This window comes from Pan paniscus, chromosome 6 (genome assembly GCF_029289425.2).
Source record: "Pan paniscus chromosome 6, NHGRI_mPanPan1-v2.0_pri, whole genome shotgun sequence".
In the NCBI taxonomy this organism is placed as follows: Eukaryota; Metazoa; Chordata; class Mammalia; order Primates; family Hominidae; genus Pan; species Pan paniscus.
The window spans coordinates 117453921-117471352 of record NC_073255.2 but is presented as its reverse complement, the minus strand read 5'-3'; the positions used below and the strand labels follow the sequence as shown (position 1 = coordinate 117471352).

The window sequence follows — 17432 nt, the reverse complement described above, 5'->3', positions numbered from 1 at the left end:
GACCACTTTTGTAGGGCTGTAGTAAAAATTCTTCCCAAGTTCTGGCAATAAATCCATCATCAATCCTAGCTTTCACTGGTGGCATGAATTTCCATTCTTTGTGTGTTTGTTTGAGACAGAGTCTCGCTCTGTCACCAGGCTAGAGTGCAGTGGTGCTATCTCTGCTCACTGCCACCTCTGCCTCCTGGGTTCAAGCGATTCTCCTGCCTCAGCCTCCCAAGTAGCTGGGACTACAGGTGTGCGCCACCATGCCCAGCTAATTTTTGTATTTTTAGTAGAGATGGCATTTCACCATGTTGGCCAGGATGGTCTCGATCTCTTGACCTCGGGATCTGCCCACCTCAGCCTCCCAAAGTGCTGGGATTACAGGTGTGAGCCACCACGCCTGGCCGAATTTCCATTCTTTTCTGGTTATTTATAGGAATTTGGGTGAGAAGATGGGGGAGGTGAGTCATGGACTACTGGCCTATTCTAATTCTAAGCTGAAATAACTAAGTCAGGCTGATTCTTAAATCTTTCCCTCTACAGGCCCCAATGCCCTTTCCATGTCTTCCACCCCTCCCCAACACACATCCCACCATGTTTGTTCTGTATTGCATTCATAGCCATTCCCTCTTAGGGTGGGTCCTTCTCAGGCATCTGAGGGTTGATATTTGCTAATGATTTGAAATTTGCTACCCCTGGAACCCCTATATGTTCTCTAATCTGCCCTACTGTGCCCACCAAGCCAGTCTCCCATCTGTGGCTTCCCAAACTGGTTATGCTGGATTGCGGTGGTTTGGGCCACAGATACATAAGTTGGAGTTTGTAGATATTCTCTATTCCTAGTTTCACTGACAATTACAGTTCCTATGGTTTCTTTTTTAAGATGGAAAAGTGAGACAATTTGGAACTAGGCTGTAATCATATCCCTATAAGAAACTCCCAAGATACCTTTTGGGGAGAAATGTAATAAGAAATTCCAGGCTGGGTGCGGTGGCTCACGCCTGTAATCTCAGCACTTTGGGAGGCCGAGGTGGGCGGATCACGAGGTCAAGAGATCAAGATCATCCTGGCCAACATAGTGAAACCCTGTCTCTACTAAAAATACAAAAATTAGCTGGGCATGGTGGCACACGCCTGTAGTCCCAGCTACTCAGGAAGCTGAAGCAGGAGAATCGCTTGAACCAGGGAGCCAGAGGTTGCAGTGAGCCTAGATCGTGCCACTGCACTCCAGCCTGGTGACAGAGTGAGACTCTGTCTCCAAAAAAAAAAAAAGAAATTCCAAAAAAATTGGTTGTTCAAGTGTGTATGTCTTAGTTCCTCTGCTTGGGTGTTTGCTTCTAGGAACAGGGACAAATTCTGAAATCTCTTTGTACCCCAAGGTGTACCACATGAGTTCACCTTCAATGAATGCTGTTTAATCACCATGGAGTCCACGTGACTCTAGCCATGTCCATTGTATCTCCTCTCCCAAAAGACATCCACAGCTCCCTGCACTTGCTTTAGAAGTTGCACTGCTTAAGTGCTAAGAGCTTTTTCTGCACATTTGTTCTTTGGAGAGAGAAGTGGGAAGCCATTGGTAGGTGGTATCTTTGAGATGAAGGATGGAGATTCATATGGTTTGGCTTTGTCCCCACCCAGATCTCATCTTGAATTTGTAGCTCTCATAGTTCCCACGTGTTGTGGGAGGGGCCCAGTGGAAGATAATTGGATCATGGGGGCGGTTTCCCCCATATTGTTCTCGTGGTAGTGAATAAGTCTCATGAGATCTGATGGTTTTATATGAGGTTTCCCTTTTTGCTTGGTTCTCATTATCTCTTGCCTGCCACCATGTAAGACATGACTTTTGCCTTCCACCATGATTGTGAGCACCCTCCCCCACCCTGAGCCACATGGTACTGTGAATCCATTAAACCTCTTTTTCTTTATAAACTACCCGGTCTCAGATAGGTCTTCAGCAGCAGCGTGAAAACAGACTAATATAGAGATGAAGCCAGTGGAGGGCTTGGATCACTGTTCTAGCTGCCCCACTGCCCCACACATGTGTTCTTCCCAGCTACACCCATTCTTGTTAGGAGGCTGAGTGCTCCCTGTGATGCAAGCACCATAGGGCTGTGAATGGAGCACACTGGAGGAGCACTCGGGAGGCCTCTGGCTATAGGGAAATGATGGAATGCCAGATATGTTGATTGGCTAATGTGCAGTCCTAATTATGGAAAAGGAGTCAGGTTGGTGTGAGGAGGGGAAAGCAAAAAGAAGAAGCAGATAAGCTACAAGTCGGCCTTTCTTCATGGTCCAGGACACGTAGCCCTCCTGTGCAAATAACTCACAATCTTCCTGCGCCCAAGCTATCACCAGACACCTGCAAGTTAGCTCACTGCAACACTGGCATTATCAGTACTGCACAAAGCCCTCTTCAGCATACAGCATAAACACTATGCCATCAAATCTCCAACAAGTCTTTGTTTCCTTTCAGTCAGCTCCTCTTCTGCTGGTCCTGCCTGTTGCTCCCTGGCAATGTACTTTTTTTTTTTTGAGACGGAGTTTCGCTCTTGTTTCCCAGGCTGGAGTGCAATGGCGCGATCTCGGCTCACCGCAACCTCCACCTCCTGGGTTCAAGCGATTCTCCTGCCTCAGCCTCCCGAGTAGCTGGGATTGCAGGCATGCACCACTACACCCGGCTAATTTTGTATTTTTAGTAGAGACGGGGTTTCTCCATGTTGATAAAGCTGGTCTTGAACTCCTGACCTCAGGTGATCCACCCGCCTCGGCCTCCCAAAGTGCTGGGATTATAGGCATGAGCCACCACGCCCAGCCCGGCAATGTACTTTTATACTTCCTTTAATAAATCTGCCTTTCTTTATCTACAACTGTCTTGGTAAATTCTTTTACCCCTGTGCCACCAGCCCAAATAGTTGTCATTCCCCCGAGTATATTCTGTATTCTGTACGGTTTCTGTTTCACAAAATCCCATTTCACTTGGTTATCTTGTAATATTCCTCCCTCCCCTCCTGCCCTGTGGACTTGGTTTTTGAGATATGGATGAACAAAGTAGCCTTTCTTTTTATTGAAAATACCTGCAAAAACGTCACTTAGGAAGCTCAGAAGAGTTGAAAGGACTTTTAGCAAATTTCACATACAAGCAAGATAGAATCACTGTGAGTATGGGGAGGTGGAGAGTTGATCTGACACGCAAGAAGCTCCTCAAAGGCACAGATACTGGCAGAGAGGGTGGGGAGGACTACAAACAGCTACATGTGTACACTCACATGGCTTGAAGAAGGGTAAAGAAGCCATGTCCTGGGCTAGATGACTGTTTCTGCTGTCACCTGTGTCTCCTTTTGTACTGAGCTCGGTTCTCCTCCCAAACTCTCCAGATTGTCCAGGTACAGGCTCCCGTGGTCCTCCTCCATACTCTGGGAAGTGGACAACAAGTGCCAGCAAGGGCAAACCATTTCTTGAATGAGGCAGATGGTACCTAGGGAACAGCCAACGTTTGGGTCAGGTCAGAGAAAGTCCAGAGCTCCACGCCCTAGAGGTCAGGTCCCTCTAGCTCCAGAGCTGCCCTCCCTCATTCTGCCCCCCAATCTAGAGTATTACAGAGAGAGATTACAGACAGGATGCGTCAAAGGACAAGAAGTACAAATACATGTATAAAATCACAGACCCATGGTCAGCACCTAGAAGACATCTCAGCAATCATGTAGCCCATTAATGGGTGAAAAAAAAAACTAAGGTTTAGAGAAAGGAAGTTCCAACACAAAACCCAGGCCCAACCCAAGACCTTCAGTGAAGTAAAAGATAGAAAACTGACACGAATAAGAACAAACGAGGGATGGACGTGGTAGTTCACGCCTGTAATTCCAGTGCTTTGGGAAGCCGAGACAGGAGGGTCTTTTGAGCCCAGGAGTTCGAGACTCATCATGGGCGACATAGCAAGACCTCGTGTTTACCAAAAAAAAATTAAAATTAGCCAGGCATGATGGCATGAGCCTGAAGCCCCACTGACTTGGGAGGGTGAGGCAGGAAGATCACTTGAGCCCAGGAGGTCAAGGGTGCAGTGAGCTATGATCACACCACTGCCCTCCAGCCTGGGCCACAGAGCAAGACCTTGTCCCTTTAAAAAAAAAAGAACAAATGGCCGGGCGCGGTGGCTCACACCTGTAATCCCAGCACTTTGGGAGGCCGAGGTGGGTGGATCACAAGGTCAGGAGTTCGAGACCAGCCTGGCCAACATGGTGAAACCCCGTCTCTACTAAAAATATAAAAATTAGCCAGGCATGGTGGTGCGTGCCTGTAGTCCCAGCTACTTGGGAGGCTGAGGCAGAATTGCTTGAACCCGGGAGACGGAGGTTGCAGTGAGCCGAGATCATGCCACTGCACTCCAGCCTGGGTGACAGAGCAAGACTCCATCTCGGGAACAAAAAGAGACAACAAATGGAGATATCTTGAGTAAATGATCAATGCTGTGTTAAGATGAAGACTAAGATAAAAGACATCTTCTATTTTCAGCATTATAGCAGACTACTCTACCACTAAAAGCCACAAAAATTTTAAATAAAATGTGAGAGAACTTCAAAGAATTCATGGAAATCATGGAAAAATGGAATTAAAAGGTTAAAATATAAAATATTGTAACTCTATTTGGTGAAGGGGAAATTAAGAAATAAAAGCTTAAATATATGGTTTTTTGTTTGTTTGTTTTTTTGAGATGGAGTCCCGCTGTTGCCCAGGCTGGAGTGCAGTGGTGAGATCTCAGCTCACCACAACCTCCACCTCCTGGGTTCAAGTGATTATCCTGCTTCAGCCTACTGAGTAGCTGGGATTACAGGCACGCACCACCATACCCAGCTAATTTTTGTATTTTTAGTAGAGATGGGTTTTCACCATGTTGGCCAGGCTGGTCTTGAACTCCTAACCTCAGGTGGTCCACCCGCCTCGGCCTCCCGAAGTGCTGAGATGACAGGTGTGAGCCAGTGCACCTGGCCATATATACATATATATGTGTGTGTGTATATATATATACGTGCACGCACACACATATATGTATGTCTATATACATATATATACACACATACATATATATGTGCATATATAAATGTGTGTGTGTGTGTGTGTGTGTGTATATATATATATATTTTTAACTAGCTGGCCATGGTGGCACATGCCTGTAGTTCCAGTGATTCAAGAGGCTGAGGCAGGAGGATCGCTTGAGCCCCAGAGTTGGAGGCTGCAGTTGTACCACTGCACTCCAACCTGGGCAACAAAGCAAGACCCTATCTCTTAAAAAAAAAAAAAAAGGTAGAGACAGAAATAGATAGCCTAAGGAACCAGGATGGTGGAAGGGAGACTATAAAAATTTGAAAGAGTTTAGTTCTAAGTCAAGAAGGATAAGAACAGGAAGGCCAAGGATGGAGTTGAAGCTCCAGAGCAGTGCTGTCCGGTAGAACGTTCTGCAGAGAAGGAAATTTCTCTGTCTGCACTGTCCAATATGACAGTGTCCAATAGCCACTGGACATATGTGGTTATTGAACATCGGTGATGTGGCTAGTATGGCTGAGGAACTGAATTCATAACTTTTTATTTTATTTTAGAGATGGAGTTTTGCTCTGTCACCCAGGCTGGAGTGCAGTGATGTGATCTCGGCTCACTGCAACCTCTGCCTCCTGGGTTCAAGCAATTCTCCTGCCTCAACCTCCCGAGTAGCTGGGATTGCAGACATGTGCCATCACGCCCAGCTAATTTTTGTATTTTTAGTAGAGATGGGGTTTCACCATGTTGGCCAGGCTGGTCTCAAACTCCTGGCCTCAAGTGTTCCACCCATCTCGGCCTCCTGAAGCACTGGAATTACAGGTGTGAACCACCACATCTGGCCAATAACTATTTTAATTAACGAAAGTTAAATAGCCACGTCTAACTGGCAGCTGCAGTTTGGAACAGTGCAATTCTAGAGAATCCAAAGGGAGGGCCTCCACAAGACAGGTTCCTAAATCCAGACCGAGGACAAGAAGCAGGGCACTGTTCCCTGGACACTCACCAGCCACTATGAACAGAAAGACGCCGAAGCCCAGCACGTAGTAAGGCCACAGCACGGAGAACTGCAGGGGGCCGAGCGTCATCCTCAGAGCCTTGATCTCCAGGGCATGCAGCACCAAAGCCAGGAAGGCACAGGCCCCTGGAGGGTCACAGGGAGACACCCTCGGTCTCCTCCCATGCTACCCGCCTTCCCTCCAAACTTCACCCCCTGTGGCTCCTGCCTGGAGGCTCCTTCATCCTTGCCCCCTCTCTGAAACAAAACTCCTACCCAGATGCCTGTCCCTCCCTCCTTTCTGACTCATCTTCAAAGCCCATGTGCTTTACCTTCCAGGGAACCATCATCAGAACTCCCTTTCCTAGCACCCTCTGCATCTGCCCTTAGCTCACCTCTGCACCTTAGCAGAGGGTGCAACACTTTGGATTAAATGCAATCCCATTTTCCTACTGCTCTACCTCCACCATTTGCCTAGGAGCCTCTCAGGGTGGAGCCTGGGTCACCCTTTATAAATGTCAAAAGGGGCCAGGTGCAGTGGTTCATGCCTGTAATCTCAGCAATTGGGAGGCTGAGGCAGGAGGACCGCTTGACACCAGGAGTTCAAGGCCAGCCTGGGCAACATAGCGAGATCCCCATCTCTACCAAAAAAAAAAAATGTTTAAATTAGCCAGGAATGGTGGTGCATGCCTAGAGTCCCATCTACTTGGGAGGCTGAGGTGGGAGGATCACTTTAGCCCAGGAGGTTAAGGCTGCAGTGAGCTATGATAGCACCACTGCACTCCAGCCTGGGTAACAGAGTGAGACCCTGTCCCTAAAAAGAAAAATTATGCCTCTTTTGACATCACAGAGACTGAGCACCCCTCTTTCTCTGGACTCCTCCCCAGGCCCTAGCGAAGGTCAGGGATCACCTAGCTGTTCCACACCTGTGAAGAAGCTGATGCAGGCTAACACAAAGTTTTGCTTCCAGGTCCTCGGGAAGAACTCGGATGCAAAGGGCATCATGATGAAGGTGGTGACGAAAGCCAAGAAAACTGCAGAGAGCAGGAAAACCCGGCCGAGGATGATGTAAACTGCAGGGGAGGGAGAAGTGGGGCTGAAGCTGGGAACCCTGACCCGGAAAGGTCAGAGTCCCTCAGAGCCTGGGCAGGGCTGGCCCCCGGAGCCTCCACCACCCTTAGATCCCAAAGCATGGCCTTGGGACCAAGGTTGTGACCATGCCACTTTGGCCCCAAGAATGCTTTGGCCCCACAATTTGATTCCCAATGGCATAGAAATATAGGGAAAAAAATTAAATTGACAATGTCAGACACTGAAATCACCAGTTCTTAATAAATATATTTTTTCTTTTTTTGAAACAGGGTCTCCCTCTATCGCCCCAGCTGGAGTGTGGTGGTGCAATCTCAGCTCACTGTAACTTCGACTTCACAGGCTCAAGCAATCCTCCTGCCTCAGCCTCCAGAGTAGCTGGGACGACAGGCATGTACCACCACACCTGGCTAATTTTTTTATTTTTATGTTTTGTAGAAGCAGGGTCTTGCTCTGTCGCCCAAGCTAGAGTGCAGTGGCACCATCATAGCTCACTGCAGCCTCAACCTCCTGGGCTCCAGCGATCCTCCCATTTTGGCCTCTCAACGCGCTGGGATGATAGGCGTGAGCCACCGTGCCTGGCCTTAACAAATGTTATTATGGGAATTTGGTTGTACCAAACCATGTATCATCCACTAGGGGAAAATGGTGGTTTTAAAAAGCAACACAAAATCAAACTCTTGTGATAAAATTTGTTGCACATGCAAATGTGAAGAATCACACCTGTATTGGTTACCCTGAAGTAATTCACCTGTGGAAAATCAGAACTTTGTGAGGTCAAAATGTTCTGAACGCTGAGGGAATCCCCACATCTTTATTTAATTTTCCTAGTTAATAGGAGTGAGACTGGGTGCGATGGTTCACGCCTGTAATCTCAACACTTTGGGAGGCTGATGTGGGAGGATTGCCTGAGGCCAGGAGTTGGAGACCAGCCTGGGCCACATAGTAAGACCCCATCTCTACAAGAAATTTTAAAAAGTTGGGCACGGTGGGGCACACCTGTAGTCCCCGCTACTTGGGAGGCTGAGGCAGGAGGATCACTTGAGCTGAGGAGATGGAGGCTGCAGTGAGCTATGATCACACCAGCCTGGGCAACAGAGCGAGATCCTGTTTTTACAAAACCTAAAATTAAAAAATTAGCTGGGAGCTGTGGTGCGCACCTGTAGTCCCAACTACTCAGGAGGCTAAGGTGGGAAGATCGCTTGAACTCAAGAGTTGGAGGCTGCAGTGAGCTGTGATCACACCAGCCTGGGTGACAAAGCGAGATCCTGTTTTTTACAAAACATAAAATTAAAAAATTAGCTGGGAGCTATGGTGAGCACAGGTAGTCCCAACTACTCAGAAGGCTGAGGCGGGAGGATCGCTTGAACTCAGGAGTTGGAGGCTGCAGTGAGCCATGATCACGCCACTGCACTTCAGCCTGGGCAACAGAGTGAGACCCCATCTCTAAAAGCAACAACAACAACAGAAGTAGTGAAATAGACCAAAATTAGCAGAGCCAGAGTCTGATAACAGGGTGATTTGTTCTCTGACTGCTGGCATGATGCAGACCCATGTGAAAATGAGTTTGCATACCCTCCTGAGCTGGCAGAGGTGGGCAGCTGGCAGTGGGATAAGGAGTCAAAGTTGCTGTTGAAGTCCCAGATATCCCAGAGTCTACCCTTGGGTTAACCAAGCCTGGTTAATTTTTTGTGTTTTGTTGTTGTTGTTGTTGTTGTTGTTTTGAGACAGGGCCTCACTCTCACTCCCAGGCTGGAATGCAGTGGCATGATCACAGCTCACTGCAGCCTCGAACTCCTGAGCTCAAGCAGGAGCCCTCCAACCTCAGCCTTTTGAGTAGCTGGGACTACAGGCACATGCCACCATGCTCAGCTAATTTTCTCATTTTTGTAGCAACAGGGTTTGGCTATGTTGCCCAGGCTGGTCTTGAACTCCTGGCCTCAAGCAATCCTCTCGCTTCGGCCTCCCAAAGTGCTGGGATTACAAGTGCAAGCCACCGTGTCCAGCCCTGAGCTAATTAGATTTTGTCCTCTCTGCTCCCACCCTGTTCTTTCACCCCCCACCTCTGTCCCAACACTGGCCCCATCTCCCTCTCTCTCCACCCCGCCTCCATCCCTCCTTACTGGATAAGGGTCGAGGCTTCCAGCATTTGGCATTGAAGCAGTTCTCAAATAGGCCACTGAAAAAGACTTCGTGGGACTCCTCGTTCGTCAGTCGCACCCAGAAGGGAAAGATGGAGACCACCAGTATAAGCAGGTAGCCTAGGGAGGTTAAGGCTGGGACTATGGCCCAGGAGAATCCCTTCATGTCCTTGTCCTCTAACGTCAGCATCACCTGTGTAAGAGAAAAGTGATCGTGGAGGTGGGACACCGACCCAAATTCTCCTGCAGCACAGAGGGAAGGAGACAGTGGCTGGGGAAATGTCAGTGCTGTGTGTGGTGCATATGTGAAACTCAGTAAATGATGATTTCTTTGCTTAACTTTACAGCCTATACACCTCTGCAGCAGACCAAAAAAAAATGCATAAAATGCTTTCTGTCGCTAAATCACTGGGTGATCTTGGGCATGTCAGGTTCCCTCTCTGAGCCCTCTTCCTCTGGTAAACTGAGGAGGTTGAACTGGGCCATTCACAAGGCCTCCTCAGCTTTAAAGTTCTCAACTTTCAGCTGGGTGCGGTGGTTCACACCTGCAATCCCACTACTTTGGGAGGCTGAGACAGGCGGATCGCTTGAGTCCAGGAGTTCAAGACCAGCCTGGGCAACATGGCGAAACCCTGTCTCTACCAAAAATTAGCCAGGCATGGTGTTGCACACCTGTAGTCTCAGCTACTCAGAAGCCTGAGGTGAGAGGATCGCCTAAGCCCAGGAAGGTCAAGGCTGCAGTGAACCATGATCACACCACTGCCCTCCAGCCTGGGTGACAGAGCAAGACCTTGTCTCAAAAAAAAAAAAAAAAAAAAAATTAAATAATTTTAATAAAAAGAAAAAAACTAAAGTTCTAAGCTTTCAATTTTTTTTTTTTTTTAAGATGGAGTCTTGCTGTTGTCAGCCCAGGCTGGAGTGCAATGGCACCATCTCAGCTCACTGCAACCTCTGCCTCCCAGGTTCCAGCAATACTCCTGCCTCAGCCTCCTGAGTAGCTGAGATTACAGGTGCCCGCCACCACGCCCAGCTAATTTTTGTATTTTTAGTAGAGACAGGGTTTCACCATGTTGGCCAGGCTGGTCTCGAACTCCTGACCTCAGGTGATCCACCCGCCTCAGCCTCCCAAGGTGCTGGGACTGCAGGTGTGAGCCACCATGCCCGGCCCTAAGCTTTCAATTCTATCAACAGCCACCTCTACTGGCCATCAGAAGGACAACTCCAGCCTATTTTGCAGTCAACTGTCTTCCTTTTGGGATTTCAGACTGAGAACCAAGGGGAGATATTCAGACCAGAGCCTTAGGTGCCCTTATTCAGTGACTGGCCTTCTGACCACAGGAACTGTGGGTTTAGGTGGGGAGAGGTCCATGTGCGCAGGAGGAGCCCCTGCTGAGAAATGAGCAGGTCATGTACAAACAGGAAGTTTTACAAAGAGTTCTGGTGTTTCATAGAGCCTCCTGCAGCCCAGGCCCTCAGTGAAGGATCCCTATCACGTGGAGTTCCTCCCCCAAACCCATCTTCTCTTTCATCACCATCTGTCACTAAGATGTCTCCTTTTGTGGCCAGTCACTGGTGGCTCATGCCTATAATCCCAGCATTTTGGAAGGCTGTGGTGGGAGGATCGCATGAACTCAGGAGTTTTGAGACCAGCCTAGGCAACACAGTCAGACCAGTCTCCACAAGAAATTGTTAAAAATTAGCCAGGCTGGGGGCATGTGCCTGTCTGTAGTTCCCAGCTACTTGGGAGGACGAGGCAGGAGGATCTCTTGAGCCCAGGAGTTAGAGACTGCAGTGAGCTATGATCATGCCACCGTACTCCAGCCTGGGCAACAAAGCAAGACCTTGTCTCTGAAAGAATAAAAATTTTCAAAAGATGTCATCTTTTGAATGAGTAGTTACACCGTGGTGGGTAAATGCTGGCTGGTCTTGTCTCAGCTTCATCACTTCCTAGCTGTGTGATCTTGGGGAACTTGCTCAGAGTCTCAGGACCTTGCTTTCCCCATCTGGAAAAGGAAGGATATAACACCTGCCTAATGATAAGGAAGGATATATTATAACACCTGCCCAATGATAAGAATACAACACCTGCCACTGAGAGGACCAAATGAAATAACGCATACCAAAGTGTCCAACACAGTGCTGAGCACTCAGGTGCTTGGTTAAAGTTGGGAGGGCAGGGATGGAGGGCAGACTTCTAAAATTCAGATATCCCTGTGGGAGAAGGGGCTGGAGGCCACACCCAACTTCAGGACAAATTGTTTCAATGAATCTGCTTTCCCCTCTGTCTGTGCTGAGCCTGGCAGCTCTGAGGAATGAGAGTTATCCAGCAATGGGAAGGAAGGAAGCAGGGACGGTGATTGGAGCTGCAGGGAGGGTGGGCCTGGCCAGAGGCCTCCAGGTGGCACTGCGATGACCCTCGCTACCTGGCAGTGCAGAAAGGGGGCATCAGGAGGTGAAAGGAAGATGTGACAAGGGAGGTGCACCCCAAGATGACAGCCTTTCTTTCCAAGTCCTACCCAAAGCCAGACCTGGGGACTCTTGCCTGTGCAAGGCTGGGCTTGGCAGCATCACGGTTTTCAAGCTGTGCCTGGGCAGTAGAGAGCACAAGGCCCTCGAAGTGAGCATGCTTTCCTCCCCTGCTCCCACACCCTGTGCAAACCTTGCCCAGTGCAGACACTGGGGCCTCTACCCAATCCCCATGCAGACCCTCACTGCAGCCAGGGAAGGGGGCGTCTTTGCCCATGCAGACACTTGCTGCAGCCAGGGAAGGGGGCATCTCTGAGAGCTACCAATGGCTATGGCTGAACAAGCCTAATGGCAGAGGGCAGAGGTGTGGCTCCCTTCCTGTACCCCCCACACCCAAGTACCCTGGTTATAAACAGGTAAACACATGTTCATCTTCGATGCTGTCAGAGTGACTTGAAAATGTTTGTACTTTCTCTTCCTTTCTGACATTCTCTAGTTTCTCTTCTTCCCACTTGAAAAATTGAATTATTCCCTTCTTTCCTTATTATTTTTTGTTTTTAGATACAGGGTCTCACTCTGTCACCCAGGCTAAACCTCCTGGGCACAAGTGATCCTCCCACCTCAGCCTCCTGAGTAGCTGGGACTACAGGTGCGTGCCACCACGCCCAGCTAATTTTTTAATTTTTTGTAGAGACAGGGGTCTAACTATGTTGCCCAGGGTGTCTTAAACTCCTGAGCTTAAGTGATCTTCCTGCCTTGGCCTCCCAAAGAGTTGGGATTACAGGCTTGAACCACCACACCCGGCCCTTCCCTCTCTTTAAATCTCCCCTTTCCATCTCCCATCCACTCTCCAGGTCATACAAGTCACCCCAACCTCAGGGCTTCTGCTTCCTTCTATCTAAAATGATGAAGTCTGTTGGACCAGAGGGCATTGAGGCATCCTTCTAGTATTAGAACTCAATGGGAAGGAGTCATGGCTGCATCTTGATCCTGTCCTCTGTATAGATGGGAGTACACTGGGCATTCTCATTTGATAGGGGGCACCTCTTCCTGTCTACCCCATCTCCACCTGAATGTGACTAGAAGTGATCTCTGTCTCCTTCATTTTCTACCTTTTTTTCTCTCCTTCACCCAAACCCTAGCCTTGAGCTCATGCTGGTTCTTCCCTCTCCCCAACCCCACTTCCATCTCATCAGCCTTCCTCATCTTCTCAGTTTTCCCTTCATAAAGTTCCCCAACCTTCCAACCTTCCTGTCCCCATGCCTGCCACGTCTCCCTCCACACCTGGAACATCACCGTCATCCCCAGGCTCCTCTGGCCTCTGTACCTGGTGATTTGGTTTGGCTGTGTCCCCACCCAAATCTCACCTTGCATTGTAATAATCCCCATGTGTCAAGAGCAGGGCCAGGTGGAGATAATTGAATCACGGGGGCAGTTTCCCCCATACGGTTCTCGTGGTAGTGAATAAGTCTCACAAGATCTGATGGTTTTATAAGTGGAAGTTCCCCTGCTCAAGCTCTCTCCTGCCAGCCACCATGAAAGATGTGACTCTGCTCTTCATTCGCCTTCAGCCATGATTGTGAGGCCTCTGCAGCCATGTGGTGCGAGTCAATTAAACCTCTTTCCTTTATAAGTTACCCAGTCTTGGGTATGTCTTTATTAGCAGCATGAGAACAGACTAATACACCTGGGTTCCTTCCTGGGGGCGGGGGTGCCTGTTCTGCTCCCCAAATTTTCCAAACCCCACTCCCCTGAAAAGTGCAGCTTGGTCCTGTCCACTCCACGCAGCCCTCCCAGCCACTCCCTCAGCAAAAATTCACTGTGCACTTACAGGTTGCCCCACTCCCAATGTAGGCCAATGGTGGGGATTCAGAGATGAAAAAAGGCAGGAACTCAGAGGCTCTTGGAACTGCTAGGGAGAGAGACACAGAAACACATCATGTGATGCAGTGCTTTTGTCTTCACAGCCCGGGGTTACTTTGGGGCCAGGTATACCCCAGGGCACTATCCCTTATCTGTCCCATTCCCACTGCCCCCTCCACTCTCCAGTGATGAGGACCTTGTCCTCCTTTCCCTGGGCACCAGGCCAGGTCCCTCCCTGAAGCAGCCCTTAGTGCCAGCACTGGACAAGGTTACATCTTCGGATACACAACTTCAGATCCGCACGGATATAGGCCAGACTGAAAGGTCATAGATATTTGAATATAAGAGGGGATTTGTAGATCCTTTTGTACAGAAGCAGAGATGGAGAGCTGGAGAGAGGGAATGACTGGTGGAGGATTCCACAGCCCATCAGTGCTGGCACAGGGACCAGAATACTGCATCACTGCCAGGACAGCCTCACCAGCCACCAATGGCCGGCAGTTCAATTCAGTGATTCCCAAATCTGGAATTCTGTGGATCCAGAGAATGCTTTCTTATAGGCATGTGCATGTGTGAGAAAGAGAGAGAGAATGGGGGAATATACGACTGCCAACTTTTTATTTTGCCAAGAGCATTAAAAACAAAGCAACTTATCTACTGTCACTGGTTTGGTTTTTATTCAAATTTTTGTTGTTGTTTTTTTGAGACAGGGTCTTGTGTCACCCAGGCTGGAGTGCAGTGGTGCATTCATGCCTCCTGGGCAAAAGCGATCCTCCTGCCTCAGCCTCCCGAGTAGCTGGGACTACAGGTGTATGCCATTACACCTGGCTAATTTTTTTTTGAGATGGGGTCTTGCTATGTTGCCCAGGCAACCCCTGGGCTCAAGTGATCCTCCCACCTTTACCTCCCAAAGTGCTGAAATTACAGGCATGAGGCCCCACGTCTGGCCAAATTATTATTTTTTAAAGGACCCATGGGCTGGGCGCGGTGGCTCACGCCTGTAATCCCAGCACTTTGGGAGGCCGAGGCAGGTGGATCACGAGATCAGGAGATCGAGACCATCCTAGCTAACACGGTGAAACCCCGTCTCTACTAAAAATACAAAAAAAAAAAAAAATTAGCCAGGCGTGGTGGGGGCGCCTGTAGTCCCAGCTACTCAGGAGGCTGAGGCAGGAGAATGGCGTGAACCCGGGAGGCGGAGCTTGCAGTGAGGCGAGATCGTGCCACTGCACTCCAGCCTGGGCGACACAGCCACAGCGAGACTCCGTCTCAAAAAACAGAAAGGACCCATAACACCAGGAGGTAAGAAAAGCTGTGTACCCCGTGGTGGTGCCTGGACCAGCATCTGAGGACCACTGGCTTGGCAGGAGGTTCCTGGACCCTAGGCCCCCTTCAGCACCTGAGCTGCAGCCCCGCACCTCCCAGGCCCTGGCACTTCACGGGAAAGTCGGCAGCTGCTCTGGGGATGAAGGAAGTGGGCGACCTGAAGGGCATCCTGGTTTGGAATGGGAAAGAGACCTTCCCTTCCCACTGTTTCCTCCGGTCATTTGTGGCAACTGGGACTGCACATTGACCCAGGGTAGGGTCAGAGGTTCCTTCCCGTTGACAACCGTCCTCGGCCCTTTCCCCTGAATGCCAGGACTCCGCCCTTCTGTGGCCCCAAAGCCATAAGAATATTTTCAAGACCCCAAGCTGGGCCCTAACCAGGCCATCCGCCCCCAGCCCCTGCCCCGGGCGTCCCACAGCCAGTTAGGCGATGTTCGGCCTTGGGTGGGTAGGGGGACTTCCCCACATCCTCTCCCAACCTGTGGGGCCACCTTGCTCTCCCCTCTACTGGTCTCCCCTCTACCCTTCCCTCCACCTGCGGCACCGTCGTAGGCGGTTTCGCGTCCCAGAGCTGGGCTGCCCTCCAGGCGGGTCACGGTGGGACCCTCGCCCTCCACTCCAGGCTCCACCGCGCTCCTGGAGCTTCCGTTGGCCCCAGAGGCCCCGGTGGGGGGTTGCCCCGACCCGGGGGAGGAGCCCACTGAGCCTGGGCCTCTGAGCGGAGCTCCAGCTCCAGCTCTGCGGAGGAGACGCGGGCTCACCTCCCTACCTGCCGCCCCGGCCACCCGCAAACCTGGCGGGTGGAGGGTGGGGAAACCTGGCCCTGGCGTCTGCCCACAGTACCGGCTTCGCTCACGGGTGTGTGGGGGCGGAGGAACAGAGAGCGGGAGGGATCTGAATTCAAATCCTAGCTCTGCCATTACCAGCGTGGGGACTTTGAATAAATTTCCTGTGTCTCCTTCCTGGGTCCTGGGCTTCTAATCTGTAAAATGGGAATAATAATAGTATTAATAATATGGTGTTAATAGTATTAACACTATTATATTAATGATATACTATTAACACTATTATATTAGTAATATAGTGTTGAGTGTTAACACTTATATTAATAATATAGCGTTAATAGCATTAACACTATTGTATTAATAATATAGGGTTACTATTAACACTGCTATATTAATAATACATGATTAACACTATTAATCATATAATAGTGTTAACACTATAATATTAACAATATAATATAGTGTTAACACTATTATAGTGTTAACACTATTATATTATATTAATAACACTATTATATTAATAATAATTGTTAATAATATAGTGTTAACAGTATTATAATTATATTAATAATTAATAACACTTGTATATTAATATTATAAATAATAATAAAGTGTTAATAGTATTAACACTATTATATTAATGATAATAGTGTTAACACTATTAATAATGTAATAGTATCTACACTATAATAATAATATAGTGTTTCATAATATAGTGTTAGGCCGGGCGCGGTGGCTCACGCCTGTAATCCCAGTCCTTTGGGAGGCCAAGGCAGGCGGATCACGAGGTCAGAAGATCGAGACCATCCTGGCTAACACGGTGAAACCCCGTCTCTACTAAAAAATACAAAAAATTAGCCGGGCGTGGTGGGGGCGCCTGTAGTCCCAGTTACTCGGGAGACTGAGGCAGGAGAATGGTGTGAACCTGGGAGGCGGAGCTTGCAGTGAGCAGAGATGGCACCACTGCACTCCAGCCTGGGCGACAGAGCGAGACTCTGCCTCAAATAATAATAATAATATAGTGTTAACACTATTATATTAATAATATAGTGCTAACACCATTATATTAATAATATAGTGTTAATAGTATTAACATTATTATATTAATAAGATAGTGTTAACACATATTAGTAATGTAGTGTTAACACTATCATATTAAAAATATAGTGTTAGTAGTATTAACTCTCATATTAATAACAGTGTTAACACTATTATATTACTAATATAGTGTCAATAGTATTAACATTATTATATTAATAGTAGCACACTGTGATATTACTAATATCTGTAATGTTAATGATATTCAGTGTTAGCACACTGTGTTAACACACTGTGGTATTACTAACATCTATGATATTCATAGTATTCAGTGTTAGCACACTGTGATATTACTAATATTTGTGACATTAATAATATCCAGCGTTAGCACACTGTTAACACACTGTGATATTACTAATATCTATATTATCTACCATATTCGTGATATCCAGTGTTAGCACACTGTATTAACACACTGTGATATTACTAATATCTGTGATATTAATAATATCCAGTGTTAGCACACTGTGCTATTACCAATATTTGTGACATTAATAATTTCCAATGTTGGCACACTGCAATGTTAATAATATCTATGATACTAAAAATATCCAGTGTTAGCACCCTGTGTTGTGTTAATAATGTCTATGATATTAATAATATCAAGTGTTAGCACCCTGTGATGTGTTAATAATAATATGATATTAATAAAAT

General features: G+C 48.1%; 1 protein-coding gene across 7 annotated transcripts in view; it reads right to left on the bottom strand.

Moving 5' to 3' along the window:
• Positions 1-588: 588 nt before the first annotated feature.
• The window catches only part of TMEM225B (transmembrane protein 225B), a 52889-nt gene continuing 36045 nt past the window's right edge, over positions 589-17432 (bottom strand). The window contains exons 2-7 of one of the 7 annotated variants that reach the window (XM_034964529.3): positions 15819-15877; positions 13538-13615; positions 9223-9433; positions 6937-7083; positions 6020-6157; positions 589-3460 (exon numbers count right to left, since the gene is read on the bottom strand). In XM_034964529.3, coding sequence (XP_034820420.1) covers positions 3288-3460; positions 6020-6157; positions 6937-7083; positions 9223-9430 — 666 coding nt within the window. In that variant the 5' untranslated portion in view covers positions 9431-9433; positions 13538-13615; positions 15819-15877 and the 3' untranslated portion in view covers positions 589-3287. The other 6 variants (XM_063605995.1, XM_055115176.2, XM_008968729.5 and 3 more) reach the window with 6 other exon arrangements.